The sequence below is a fragment of the Leptodactylus fuscus genome, chromosome 10 (genome assembly GCF_031893055.1).
Source record: "Leptodactylus fuscus isolate aLepFus1 chromosome 10, aLepFus1.hap2, whole genome shotgun sequence".
In the NCBI taxonomy this organism is placed as follows: domain Eukaryota; kingdom Metazoa; phylum Chordata; class Amphibia; order Anura; family Leptodactylidae; genus Leptodactylus; species Leptodactylus fuscus.
This window is the reverse complement of record NC_134274.1, coordinates 12155091-12169330: the sequence shown is the minus strand read 5'-3', so window position 1 is coordinate 12169330 and position 14240 is coordinate 12155091. Positions and strand designations below refer to the sequence as shown.

Sequence of the window (14240 nt, the reverse complement as noted above, 5' to 3'; positions counted from 1 at the left end):
CCAGATATAAATCTGGAGGAACACAGTAGCTGGCAGTAGATGGCATAACAATTCTGTACAACATGGATCTGGCCTAAGGATATACTTACATGTATCAGTTGAGGAGCAGTTAAAACCACATTGGAAAAAAGCATGCGATTTCACTGTGGTTTTGGATACAGTTTTGGTTTTACAGGTGGGACACATTTATTTAATATGTTTCACCTGCAAAAGCTGCAACACAACCCCATAGAAGTCGGTGTATGACGCTAGGTTCACACTAGCGTTCGATCTCCGTTCTCAGCTTTCCGTCTTCTGCATGCAGAAGATGGAAAGCTGTCAGACCGGGTCTGGCCATGAGTGGCGGTGAGCGTTTTATGCTCTCCGCCGCGAAACCGGCTTTTTAAAATCAAACACAGAGTACTACATGTCCAACTCTGTGTCCAATTTTCGTGGCGGAGAGCATATAACGCTCACCGCCGCTCACGGTCGGACATCTTTCAAACCCATTCAAATGAATGGGTTTGAAAAAGTCCTGCAGGTTTCCGTCTCCTGCCTCTGTTTTGTGCAGGAAACGGAAACCTGCAGAACGGAGATCGGGCGCAGATGTGAACGAGCCCTTATAGGTATTTACCAAGAAGAGATTGAACAGAGAAGATGCTTGCTTCCTGCTAGGATCACATCCATAAGGCTCCGTTCTCCGGCACTTCAAAACAGATCGCATAGACTTCAATGTGTGGCGGCTTACGCGTGTAACACATTGAAATCAATGGGAGGCTTTGTAACCCATTGATTTCAATGTGCATCGCGCGTAAGATGGCACACATTGAAGTCTATGGGATCTGTTTTGAAGCGCTGCGCTCTGACATGTGTAGACGTGTCTAAATGAGCGGCACGTTACTCCGGGAGAACGGAGCCTTACTTCGCTTTTTTTGTCTTTTAATTGTAATAATATAAAAAAAATTGTTTTTAAGCAATTTTTATATGATATTAAGAAAGCAAAAAAGCAAAGCAAAAGAAAAGCCAAAACAGATTCATGACTTCAGGGAGCAGAAGACCGTGAGCAGTCCTATAATAACTGTAAGAAGTCAGAAGACCCTCAGATCTTGTGTGGGCCAGACTCGGATTGATGTCTCTCCGCAGGTGATGGGACGTGTGACCGAACCTTTATCTGCTGCTAGACAAGAACTTGAAGCAACATTTAATCCGGGGAACCGTGATGGTCTAGAATAGCAGATGTTGTACAATTTATCACATGCTATCCCTACAGCCATGATAGAAGCGGAGGGGTAAGGGGGTAAGTCATTGAGACAAATAGTCATGGCTGGTTTCAGGATCACAGTGATCTCAAATTTAACATGTAGTGAACTGTAGCAAAAAAATGCTGCAGCAAAGACTGTGGCAGAAATGTATCACATTTTTTCTTGCAGTGTTTTTCACATAGTTTTCCTCTGCGGGCTTTCTCTCCCTATTATACCTATACGGAAAACGCCAGAGTTTCTGCAGGTATAATTGACATGCTGCGATTTTCAGAAACGAGGGTGTTTTTTGAAAATGCAGATTTTTTTTCTGCAATTTGTGGATGGGATTAGCCAGAATCCAATGGGGCTGAGGTTCTATGTTGCAGAGATGCAGCTTTTTTTGTTGCAGATTTTTTGAAAGATGTAGCATGTGAATTATACCTACGGAAATTCTTGTGTTTTCCGTATAGGTATAATAGGGGCAGAAAGTCTGCAGAGCAAAATTCTGCGAACTTTCTGTGAAAATTGCTGCAGAAAAAAATCTAATGCACTTCCATCATTGTCATGGCATTTCTTGGTTGCAGCTCGCTATGTGGGGCCTTAGCCTTAAGATCATTATTTCAATAGAACACCAGTATTATAGATAGCACACGGCAACAGTAGCAGGACAGGACTTCGGGTGATTTCTCACAGTCACAAGGTGTCCTGGCTTCAATTCTATCTGTGTCCTCCCTGCCTCAATATTCACGCCCATCACTGCTGCCTCCATGTTGGATGCAGATATGTGCCCTGTAGTAAGGTCAGAACGCCTGCTGCTCCAAGACTGAAGTTGACTCTGAGGGAACTGTCCAAGACAAGTAGTATTATTATTTCTGCATTATATTGTCTGGCATCCACAAGCAGGGAGCAATATACTGTACTTTGTGGGGCCATCAGCGGCCAATATTTTGTCTAGGGGACACAAGAAGGGAACGTGATTTTTGTAGGGGGCATAGAGGTACCTTATATTATGTGGCGGCCACAAGGGAGGCATTATACTGTGCGGGGGCCACAGGGGGATTTTGTCCCTCTTTCTGTACTCTTAAAATTGGGAGATATGCGTGTTTTTTTTAAAAAAATACCATCACCTATAATAATTAAAGTGAAGGAAATTTTTTCTAATCAGTTTTTGTTTTACGATTTCCTATTCTATTTTCTGTTCATCTTTCCAGGGAACGTAGAATGGATCCACTAATGCAGGGGTGCCCAATACATTGATCGCCGGTCGATCGTGAAGGAAGTATGGGTCGATCGCGTGACGTAGCCAGAAGCGTTCATTCCAGCCAGAACCAAGCCGAGAACGCAGACATATTCCGGGTGCAGTCTGCTGTGTGGGCGGGGCCTGGGCCGCAGCCCCGCCTAGTTTCCGTGTCAGACTGGAGAGCGGGGGAGCGTCATCCCCCGGAGCTGCTGCTGCTTCTGTCCCATGTGTCTCGGCGGCGGAGCGGAGGGAGCAGCAGCAGCTCCAGGGGATGACGCGCTCCCCAGTCTCCAGGCGGTCACGGGCAGGAGGCTTCCAGGCTGGGGGTCTGTGCTTTGGGCACCAGCATTACTGGCAGTTCTGTTGGCTCTGTGCTGGGTGCCTGGGCAGTGCCATGTAAGCTCTGAGCCAATCAGAATGTCTGCATCAGAGCAAGCCCCGCCCCTTAGACTTGTTAAGCACCGCCCAGTCTTGTTAGACTTGTGAGCCCCGCCCACACAGTAGATCATTTTGACTTGGTCAATTTATAAGTAGCTCAACCCCTGTACAAGTGTGAGCACCCCTGCACTAATGGTTTATCAATCATAATAATAATAATCAATTTTATTTATGTAACGCCAACATATTCTGCATCATGTTACATCATAGGGTCAAAGTATAGACAGAACTGCATGTCTGAATGCACACAACGTCATTGCAGGTAGTCAGCTTAGAAATAAATAGTGTTATATTGTCTGATTGTGACCTATGTTATTAAGTGAATATTTCCCATCATTTAGAAACCTCTCATCCTGACGTTACTGTAGATATATGCAAGCATCTTGCTTAGATTTGGAGTGGATGTCCTCTCGTCCGTGTGTTAGAGGAGAGGATGATCGGTCATGCCAGATGAAGCTACAATGCCACTACTCACAGATGTTTGGGGGCTTCGTGTTAATGCTGTATAATCAATATTAAGAGGAAAAAGTTTTATAGCGGCCAGATGTTGTATCTCCTCATAGCAGAACATCCATTAATTACTCCGGGAACTAATGAAATAAAGTGTCACCGCCAAACTTCACAAGTTGTCCTAAGAGCGGCGAGAAAGTGCAGACAAGTTCACGTCTACTGTACTAAAATACTGACATGGAAATTACAACTCATCACTAAAAAAAGTGCCGGACTTAGGCTTCCGGCATACAAGGTAATTGCAGATAAAAGTACAGTCCATTTTATTTGTATGGGCCGAGACACATGACTGCAATTTTGGGCAGCCATGTGTTCATGCTATATTCAAGGACTACAAATGAAGAAGCATGTTCTATATTTGGCCACATTTGCAGCACAGACCAGTGTAGGGAATCATGCAGGATTCCTGATTGCAGATGACATACTGACACAATGCAGACATTGGATCAGTATGGTGGATCACTATTTCCGGACTGTAAATTGACTACGGACATGCGCAGGATGCCTTGCTAACATATGGTTAAAGTACCACAGGAGGTAGCTCAGCCCAACTGTATCTGATGGAGGCTGAACAGGTACGAATCACTGATCCACTAACACACCTCCAGCTATGAAGAGGTGGATGCTAAGGGCATGTTCACATGAAGCAATTTGGCACTGAATTTGAGGTGGATTCCACCTGAAGCCAGCCTCCATTGATTTCAATAGGAGTCATCTGCAGATTTTTCCTCAGCTGAAATTTTCATTCGTGTTTGATCTTCAGGCAGATTCCGCATGTCAACTCCCATTCAAGTGAATGGGAAGCATAAAATACCCCATGACAAGTGGAATATTCAGCTTCAGATTCCTAAAACTGAACTTTTCAGCTAGGAAAAAATTCTATTGAAGCCAAAGCCAGGAGTGGATATAGCATAACAAAAAGTATAAGAACTTGCTATATATTTCCTTTTGTAGCCATTCTTGGCTTTGGTTAAAAAAAAAAACAGCAAAATCTGCAACAAAAAAAAGTGTGTTACCACAAAGTGAATTTTGTTCCATTCAGTATTACCTGCAGGCTGATCTGTTTGCACCTGACATGCTAATCACTCCCTTGCAGCTGGAGCAATGACTGGAGGCTCATCAGTATTGTGCACCTGGGCAGACTCCAACATACACCATTGGGCCTGGCTGTATCCTGCACTGAGCTGAGGCCTCAGTAAGATCTTCTCTTTCTCTGATGTTAGCAATATAACAGTGGGAAGTTGGGTTAGGAAGGATATTCACATATACAGCTTACACTTGTTGTGGGGAAAGAAGGCATTACAGCGGAGATAAATCTGTGTGCAGATATCTTATTTCCTAATATTTCTAATGGAGATTGTGTGACTCCAAAGCCCCATCCACACCAGTATCCATCCATATTCTCCAGTAATCATTAAGACGTAAGCTACAGTAGAAACAAAGGAAAGCAGACCCTTCTGTATATCTGTCTTATTTGTTTGTTTTTTTTGCAACTTTTCCCTGTATTGATGTCCAAACTCTGCCACACCGTTGTATGGCACCAAACTGTGTGTAAATAAAAATACATTATTTCCATGTATAAAGTTACAGCAAACCATCTGAAACGGGGAATTTGTAACCTAGATCCATTGAACAGTCTATTTTTGTCTATTGTGACTCATTTAGATATAAGTGTATACAAGTGTAGAGCTATAGGAATGGATCATAGTTTTGTGGATATGCTATTTAGCACTCCCTTGCAATGCTGTATGCTTTCTGTTTCATTCTATGGAGAGGGCTGCTGTTATGGGTGCATTGGTCACGTTGCAGCATCCGCATGCAGGCGAAACCCTTCTCAGTCATGGCTACCAATGATTGCACGATTATGCAGGTAGGGATTGTACAACTGCTGTAATGTTAGAATTCACCCTAGGAGTTATAGTATACTGAGAGGTGAGAGCTGAGACCATGCTACACCACCATCTTAAAGGGGATCTCCAGGGAATTTATTTTACTCACTTGTTCTGGGGAGTTTTTCATGCTGAATCTGGCAGTTCTAACCCTGGGTCGCTCCACCTACTCTCCTGTCCTGTGTTCACTGGAAGTTACCTGTGCTATGGGGGCTGGCTTCACTACCAGCTTTACTGCCAGCCACTACAATACAGGTAACAAGTGGTGAAAATGGGAGAGGAGGGAGGATTGAAGCACTATGGCCCCCTACGTTCAGCTGTTCACCAGAGATGCAGACTTGGCCATCAATATTGTAGTTCAATAAACCCTTTTAGGCTAAGGTTCATGTAGCAGGCTGTAACAACAATAACAAAAAAAACGATTTGAGAAAAAACCCAGCAGCAATGCAATGTGTTTTTTTTCGGCAGCACTTTTCACAGAAACCTCTGCAGACTTTGTGCTTCCATTATACCTATACGGAAACCGCCAGCGTTTCCATACGTAGAATTGACATGCTGATATTTCCAAATTGTGACTGTTTTTGAAATTGGTGCATTTCCACTGCGCATGTTTTTCTGCAATGTGTGTATGAGATTCACTAGAATCCCATCCTCTTTGCAGGGACTGTAAAACACTGCCTCAGGCTGAGGCCTGCGCTGCGGAAACGCAGCTCTTTTTGTTGCAGGTTTTGCTGAGTCAAAGCTAAGAATGGCTACAAAAGTCCTAGGAAATATATATAATATATAAAATTCTTAAAATATGTTGACACAGAAGTTTTTGTAGACAAATTTTGATGTTTTTTTTTTTTTTTAACATGATCAGCTTTTGTTGTGCTTTTTTGACATAATTTTTTTACTCCAGCACATTGCATAGACCTGGACACTTCGCTTTAAAAAAAGCTAGCAGTTTTTGAAAAATAGTATTAAAAAAAAGTCAAAAAACAAATTGTGTTTTTTCTGCCTCCCATTGATTTCAATATTTTTTTCATGGCGTGAGATAGTTTTTTTTTTTCTTCTAGCAACATGACCTATGACTGACTCCCATTAAAATGAATTGGAGGTGTTTTTTAAGGTGGATTCCATGTGAACATACCCTAAACTTCTAAATTCTGCCTAATCCACTCCTGGCTTTGGGTCATAAAAAGCAGCAACAAAAAAAGCTGTGTTTCCGCTACGTGGGATGTCAGCCATAGGCTGGGGCGTCACATTGCAAAAATGCAGTTGAACAAAAAAGAATGAAGCCAAGTGAATGAGATTTTATTTTAATTTCATTCCAATATTGCAGAAAAAAAATTGCAGAGTGAGGCAAATTTATTGAGATTGGTATTTTGCATGCCAATCTTAATAAAGGGCATGACCGGTGCAAGGCCCCCCTGACTTATCATGAGGCTCCTGTGCGCCAAAATGGAATTGGAAACAAACCAGGAATTGGCATAGATTTCTAAGTTATAATAAATATGGCTGGCCAAGGCGATCTAGGCGCAGAATGGGGAATGTGTCGCACATTTGGTGCAAGAAAGGGACTTTTGTCAAATGTGTGCCACAATATGGCATCTAAGTCAGAAAATTGGTATAAAAAGGATAACAAATTTCCCCCAGTGTTTCCAAAAACTAATTCTTATATGGGGGAGATAAAAAAAAACAAAAAAAAACACGAAAACGCAGTGAAATCCCCAAGTGTTTTTGATACGTTTTTTTTCCCCCGCTGTGTTTCATTCCGTGTGGCCATAGCTTTAATGATCATTCTCCATCTTCTACAATACATATTGGATTTATGAGACTTACCAGGAATGTTAGCAATAATCCCTTAACAATTCCCTTCTCAGATATGTATATAATAATATACGGCGGTTTTTGTGTAACGCAGAACACACTGTTGGCATACAAGAGCGGAAATGTAACATCGGCATAAATTCTCTCCATCACTAAAGCTGTCTGAGATAAAATACAATATATATCTCTACTTAGGAATCCAAGGCACAAGATGAAGAGGAATACAGAGGAATATTTCATACAGGAGCTGGCTGAAAACATTCATCAAGCCAGCAATGAAATGTCATGGGGATCGGAGAGTCTTCTCTCTACCTACATTTAAAATTATTAATATTTTGCTGGAAAAATTTTATGTACAACTCAGCGGCCGCTTTGACCTTTTACAAAGGAAACTCCATCAAGCGCCGTAGAGAAGTCCTCAAATTATAGCAGATACCACACTGTGCGCTAATGCAACCTGACAGGAAGAGTGAGCAAGGGGGAAACCTCAAAGATCACAGACTGATAATAGGAGTTCTAGCTGTAGTAGTCTCGGTGATAGGTCACACCATGCAAAATCACATACATTTATACATCCAAGGGTACAGCGGAGCCAAGGCATTGCCTCCACTTTAAACGCTGTGCCCCATGGCAGTGGGGGCCCCCTTTTAGCCACCCCAGTCTCAACAAGACAGTCTAAATTTCTGGTGCTGTCATGTTGTTTTTTCAGCTGTGGGTCCCAATTTTAACTCTTTCTGTATCCCCAAGAGGACGCTGATATTTTTATGCTCCACCATTGGATTAAACTCTATCAAGCTCCACCATTCAGATGTAGAGCCAAAGTCTGCAGACAGTTCAGATGGAGCGGGGCTATAATGCGCAAGGCCACTGGGGGCATTATATGGTATGGGGCCACTGTACGGGCATATGATTGTGTGGCTTCATACTATATTATAGCCACTAATGGGTGCATAATATTGAGTGGGGCCACCTAGGGGACAGTATACTGTGTGTTGGGCACTGTATTTATACATTGCAGGGCACTATTAATACTTTGTTAGAATACAAAAGGGCAGGGGGGGACACCACACTTACGTGTCTTTACATGCTCTGAAAGTTAGGAGGTATAGCTAAGTGGTGGTGATGATGGGTGGGCATGTTTTAAACCAGTGCACTCTGCCCAAAATAAACCTGACTGCCATGACACTTTTTGGGTAGTGGTGAGTTCAACTGTGTGAGTAGTTGTGGGCAAAAAACATGCAGCCTTGTTTTAAGTGTTGGAGTGGCCCAATAGAATCCCAGAGGATCAACTGGTGGGCCCAGGCTCTAACACAATGACACTCCAGCAGAAGACTCCCAAATGCGAAGGGTACTATGGTCTATTTCTTGGGGGTTGTTGGAACCCTAGAATTGTCTGGTGGGCCCAAGAAACCTCTTTTTTAATACTTCTTGTGGACTCAGCAAACAGTTTGGCCTTGGCATTAAACTAGGCACAGTAAAGGATTCAGCTGAGTGTGGATTGAAGTTGACACTGCTAGAACTGGGCACAGGATCATATGCAGGGACATGGTGAGAAGGATGAGGAAGAAAAGATCAATATTGTACTATACATGACTAGGGAGAAAAGGGGTTGGTGGGACATATGGTCCAGATACAAAAAACCCCACTTTGCCCCATCCAGGATACACAGATAAAGGGCTAGTGCAACATTCTGAATCTTGGCTTGGTAAAGAAAAACGTAGCCATGAACCAAATTCTTAAAGGTTGTCCCCGGGAATGCTCATTCTTGTTATGTTGTCAACCTTTAAGGGGTACTGAGGTTCACAAGAAAGAGGAGTTGCTGCATAATATTCTACAGCTTTAACCTTCGCTTTTACTTCCAATAAATCCCCCAGCATGAGGTACTGGTAAATTTTTGTTACAAATTTATACCACATGTACTGGGGCAGGCTTGATAAATGCCGCTTCCACCAGTGAACCGGCAAAGTGCACAGAATTCACCATATAAATCAGTTATCAAGGCTAAAGGAGTTATAAATGATGAGACATGGCGTCCTGTACACAGGGATTCCTGTAATATTGGGAGATGAACTTCCAGATGCTGTGCATTATTCTACTGCAGATGTACTATTATTATAGGTGCTGGTAGCTGCCAAATAGCCCAGGCATGGCATCCTCACAATAGCCTGCCGTCCCTTGCCAGACATCTCCAGCTGTATCTCATACACAGTCATAAAAGGTTTTCTAAGATCAGAATAAAGGATCTTCTTTTGTGGCCGGTTTCACATAAATGTATTCAGTCTGTGAAATACCTACCATATATTCAATACAATGCCCGGATTGAACACAGTGCAGGAACCCATACCCCATGCAATATAGTCCCATACCATAATTATGTTTTCAGTACAAGATAGTCGCAGAGAATCCTAGCAGTATAGATGACTGTGATACTTGGAATCTAGGTTCTTGCTCAGTCCAGGTATATATTTCATGGACTGAATACGCTGCAACCTGTTTGGTAATAATAGTCGCAATAATCATGGTGGTAAGGATCTCTACCAGATCCCCCTGCACTCCTTATAGCTGGTGAGGTGTAGAATAGACCTGCAAAATGTATGATTGTGGTTGTAGTGTTCCCCTGCGGCACATGCTAGTGCTAAACCTTTCTGAGCCTGTTGGTGGATGGAGTGCCCTTGATGATGAGTGCAGGATTAAGACTTGGAAAACGTGTTGCAAACTGCAATCTCACGGTTTACTGGTAAAACAGCTGATGAACAGGCAACTTCATCCATATGAGGTACAGTGCTTAGGGACGTCCGCTGAGTTCTAAAGATGGTACTTCCCGGTCAGTCTAGGTATCCCTTGCTGAGGCTGTCTTTCTCCTAAATATATGCTTTACATCTCTTAATCCACCAAGGCATCTGTAATGGCTGCAAGGTGCAGATCCATAAAAGAGTTAACCTTAGGTGAACAGGCAGGGTCTTGGCTGTGAGGTTCTATAACTTCATCCTTGCAGTCTTTTCTTGCATGCAATATGAGCATACAATACTGCCATTTCCTGACTGCATAGTAACACGTTCTTACATCCAGCTGTTTTAAGGCCAGTCAAATCAGGGACTCTAGCTCTGACTCCTCACTTTCCTACCTCTTCCTAAGGGCCGGTTCACACATGATGATGTGTTCCATCCGGAAGGAGTCCGCATGAGGACCCCTACAGACAGAACACAAGCGAAACTGCAAGCGCTGGGCAGTTCAAGTGCACGGGCCCCATAGACTATACCACTGCCCGCACAAATAAGTCATGCAGGCAGTGTGCGGCAAGCCCACGAACCCCATTATAGTCTATGGGGCCCGTGCGCTTGAGCTGCACAGCGCTTGCAGTTGCGCTTGTGTTCTATCCATAGGGGTCCTCATGTGGACTCTTAAGGACAGAACACATCAGCATGTGTGAACTGCACGTAAGATCGCTTATAGACGACTGTGCTGCAACTGGCCTGCCGTGTTGGACACGGGGATGCACGGGCCGTGCCTCTGCGGCTCCTTTCATTAAATGAATGGGAGCCACGGAAGCAAGGGCTACAAAATATAGGAATAGGATCTGTCCTATCTGATGCAGCCTGGACTGTCGGCTCGCACACTGGACTATGAAAATTACGGATTACGGTCATGTGTATGAGCCCAAAGAATGGGTCAGTGTGCTATCCAGAGCCCATTATCATCAATTGGGTTCCTTGGACTCTCTAGGTGTCTGTCATAGAATGGATCCAATGGTGCCCAATATTTTGCTTATGGTTCTCCCATGGATCAGTAGCACAGAAAGTCATATAAATTACAAGTGCGAGCCTAGCATAAGGCACGGATCCCAATGCAAAATCTGTAATGGGCGTCCACCTTCACTATAGCAGAGGAACCTAATAAGGGCCTCTTCAGGCACCAGAGCTCAGGTATAACTGCTACTTGTGCACCCATAGCCATATCTCTATATTTTACTAAAGTACTCGAAGTGACCATTTGCAATAGAAGAACATCCCATCTGCGCTCTTTATACTCTGAGATATTGATTTTTTTTTTCTTTTTTTATGTTCTGCAAGTCCCTTTTTATTAGTTTTTTTTTGGTCATAGAACAATGATTTTTTTTTTCCTGCTTCACAAAGCAAAAATTTTCTGGAAAGCTTTAATTGATTTGATTTATTAAGAGATTTCCTAGAACATATTAATCTTGCTGTGACTCTGCACACTCATCTGAACGGTAATGGCTGTGTTTGCAGGTTGCTCCGTACTAAAACGACTGTTTTTTTTTTCTTGTTGCTTTGTGTAGGAGAGAATGTGGACGGTAATTTGGGATCGTCTAGGAAACAGACAGAAAAGGATCACGATGGACATTATGAAATAATAGTCCCTCGTCTTTTGAGTGGCGAACAGTGGAAGCCGATAGGTACCAACTTTCCAAAGGTTAGATTTCTTTTTTATGCCCCTATGAGATGCTTTTAGCCACACAATGGTAAATGAAAAGAGAACATTGGAAACTGCAGAAAACATTATATTTTTGCTAAGAGTGTAAGGTACAGAAACAATTCTGAGTATTTTCTATGCCCAGCGCCCAACATATAATTCAGCGTGAGACGTTTCTTAAGTTGTTCCAGATGATGTCTGCAGTTAGCTATTGTTACCTTGTATCCAGGTTCATTCCATTTACACTCATTACCTCACAATGCGGCACAGATGGAGAGAGATAGTGGTGCTAGGAAACGCTGCATCTTATAGAAGTTATTTTATCTTCCAAGATAAGACTGGTTACCAACCATTCTGAAACACTTGCTGGTCATTTGTAACCTTCTGTTGGGGCATTATTAGTAATGGATTGAGACATGATATACAGTCCTATGAAAAAGTTTGGGCACCCCTATTAATCTTAATCATTTTTAGTTCTAAATATTTTGGTGTTTATAACAGCCATTTCAGTTTGATATATCTAATAACTGATGGACACAGTAATATTTCAGGATTGAAATGAGGTTTATTGTACTAACAGAAAATGTGCAATATGCATTAAACCAAAATTTGACCGGTGCAAAAGTATGGGCACCTCAACAGAAAAGTGACATTAATATTTAGTAGATCCTCCTTTTGCAAAGATAACAGCCTCTAGTCGCTTCCTGTAGCTTTTAATCAGTTCCTGGATCCTGGATAAAGGTATTTTGAACAAACAATTCAAGTTCAGTTAAGTTAGATGGTCGCCGAGCATGGACAGCCCGCTTCAAATCATCCCACAGATGTTCAATGATATTCAGGTCTGGGGACTGGGATGGCCATTCCAGAACATTGTAATTGTTCCTCTGCATGAATGCCTGAGGATTTGGAGCGGTGTTTTGGATCATTGTCTTGCTGAAATATCCATCCCCGACGTAACTTCAACTTCGTCACTGATTCTTGAACATTATTCTCAAGAATCTGCTGATACTGAGTGGAATCCATGCGACTCTCAACTTTAACAAGATTCCCGATGCCGGCATTGGCCACACAGCCCCAAAGCATGATGGAACCTCCACCAAATTTTACAGTGGGTAGCATGTGTTTTTCTTGGAATGCTGTTTCTTTTTGGACGCCATGCATAACGCCTTTTTTTATAACCAAACAACTCAATTTTTGTTTCCAAAATGAAGCTGCCTTGTCCAAATGTGCTTTTTCATACCTCAGGCAACTCTATTTGTGGCGTACGTGCAGAAACGGCTTCTTTCTCATCACTCTCCCATACAGCTTCTATTTGTGCAAAGTGCGCTGTATAGTTGACCGATGCACAGTGACACCATCTGCAGCAAGATGATGCTGCAGCTCTTTGGAGGTGGTCTGAGGATTGTCCTTGACTGTTCTCACCATTCTTCTTCTCTGCCTTTCTGATATTTTTCTTGGCCTGCCACTTCTGGGCTTAACAAGAACTGTCCCTGTGGTCTTCCATTTCCTTACTATGTTCCTCACAGTGGAAACTGACAGGTTAAATCTCTGAGACAACTTTTTGTATCCTTCCCCTGAACAACTATGTTGAACAATCTTTGTTTTCAGATCATTTGAGAGTTGTTTTGAGTAGCCCATGATGCCACTCTTCAGAGGAGATTCAAATAGTAGAACAACTTGCAATTGGCCACCTTAAATACCTTTTCTTATGATTGGATACATCTGGCTATGAAGTTCAAAGCTCACTGAGGTTACAAAACCAATTTTGTGCTTCAGTAAGTCAGTAAAAAGTAGTTAGGGGAATTAAAATCAATAAAATGATAAGGGTGCCCATACTTTTGCACCGGTCAAATTTTGGTTTAATGCATATTGCACATTTTCTGTTAGTACAATAAACCTCATTTCAATCCTGAAATATTACTGTGTCCATCAGTTATTAGATATATCAAACTGAAATGGCTGTTGCAAACACCAAAATATTTAGAACAAAAAATGATTAAGATTAATAGGGGTGCCCAAACTTTTTCATAGGACTGTATGGTCGACATCCACAGGGTACACTGATGTCCTTTTCGACTCCAATGCAAAAATTCTAACGGTTCCTACACCTATCATGTGCCGTTTATAAATCTGGTATCATCCTATTATGTGGCAGAAGGATCTTTGAGCCACATGGGCATCTGCTACCACTACACCCCTATAGGTGCAATGATGGAGGACACTGCTAGAGGTTGGCACACAGGCAGAGTTCGTTATACAAAAACATCGGTCCAGACTTACTATGCCTTGTATGCCAGGCAGAAAAAAGAGACGTGGTGAAGGTGTGCAAGGAGTGGGGCCACCAGCTTTACCAGCTTTACCATCATTTACTCCTGAAATCTGGTGCAAATGAACAACAGCAATGAGCCCTAACAAAAATATATGGCGGGGTTACGAAGACTGGCATATTCCTAAATCTGCCCCATTATCTTTACTCAAAGTCTTTGGTTTTCTAACATAGAGTTACAAATACAATACATTGTCAATTGGCAGTATGATGGGTATCACCACTATGATAGCCCACACACTCTTGTGCCCAGTCTTGTAAATATCCTATTCCTGCCCCTATGGTATCTTCCTTCATGTCCCTGCAGCAATGTTGTACAACAAAAAAATTGCCCCCCCCCCCAAAAAAAAAAAAACAAAAAACAAAACCCCAAA

The 14240-nt window shown here is 42.5% G+C and overlaps 1 protein-coding gene across 1 annotated transcript in view; it reads left to right on the top strand.

Moving 5' to 3' along the window:
- The window catches only part of ADAM12 (ADAM metallopeptidase domain 12), a 260352-nt gene that overhangs the window by 23808 nt on the left and 222304 nt on the right, over positions 1–14240 (top strand). Inside the window, exon 2 of the mRNA XM_075288277.1 lies at positions 11407–11540. Coding sequence (XP_075144378.1) covers positions 11407–11540 — 134 coding nt within the window. The remainder of the gene's footprint in view (positions 1–11406; positions 11541–14240) is intronic.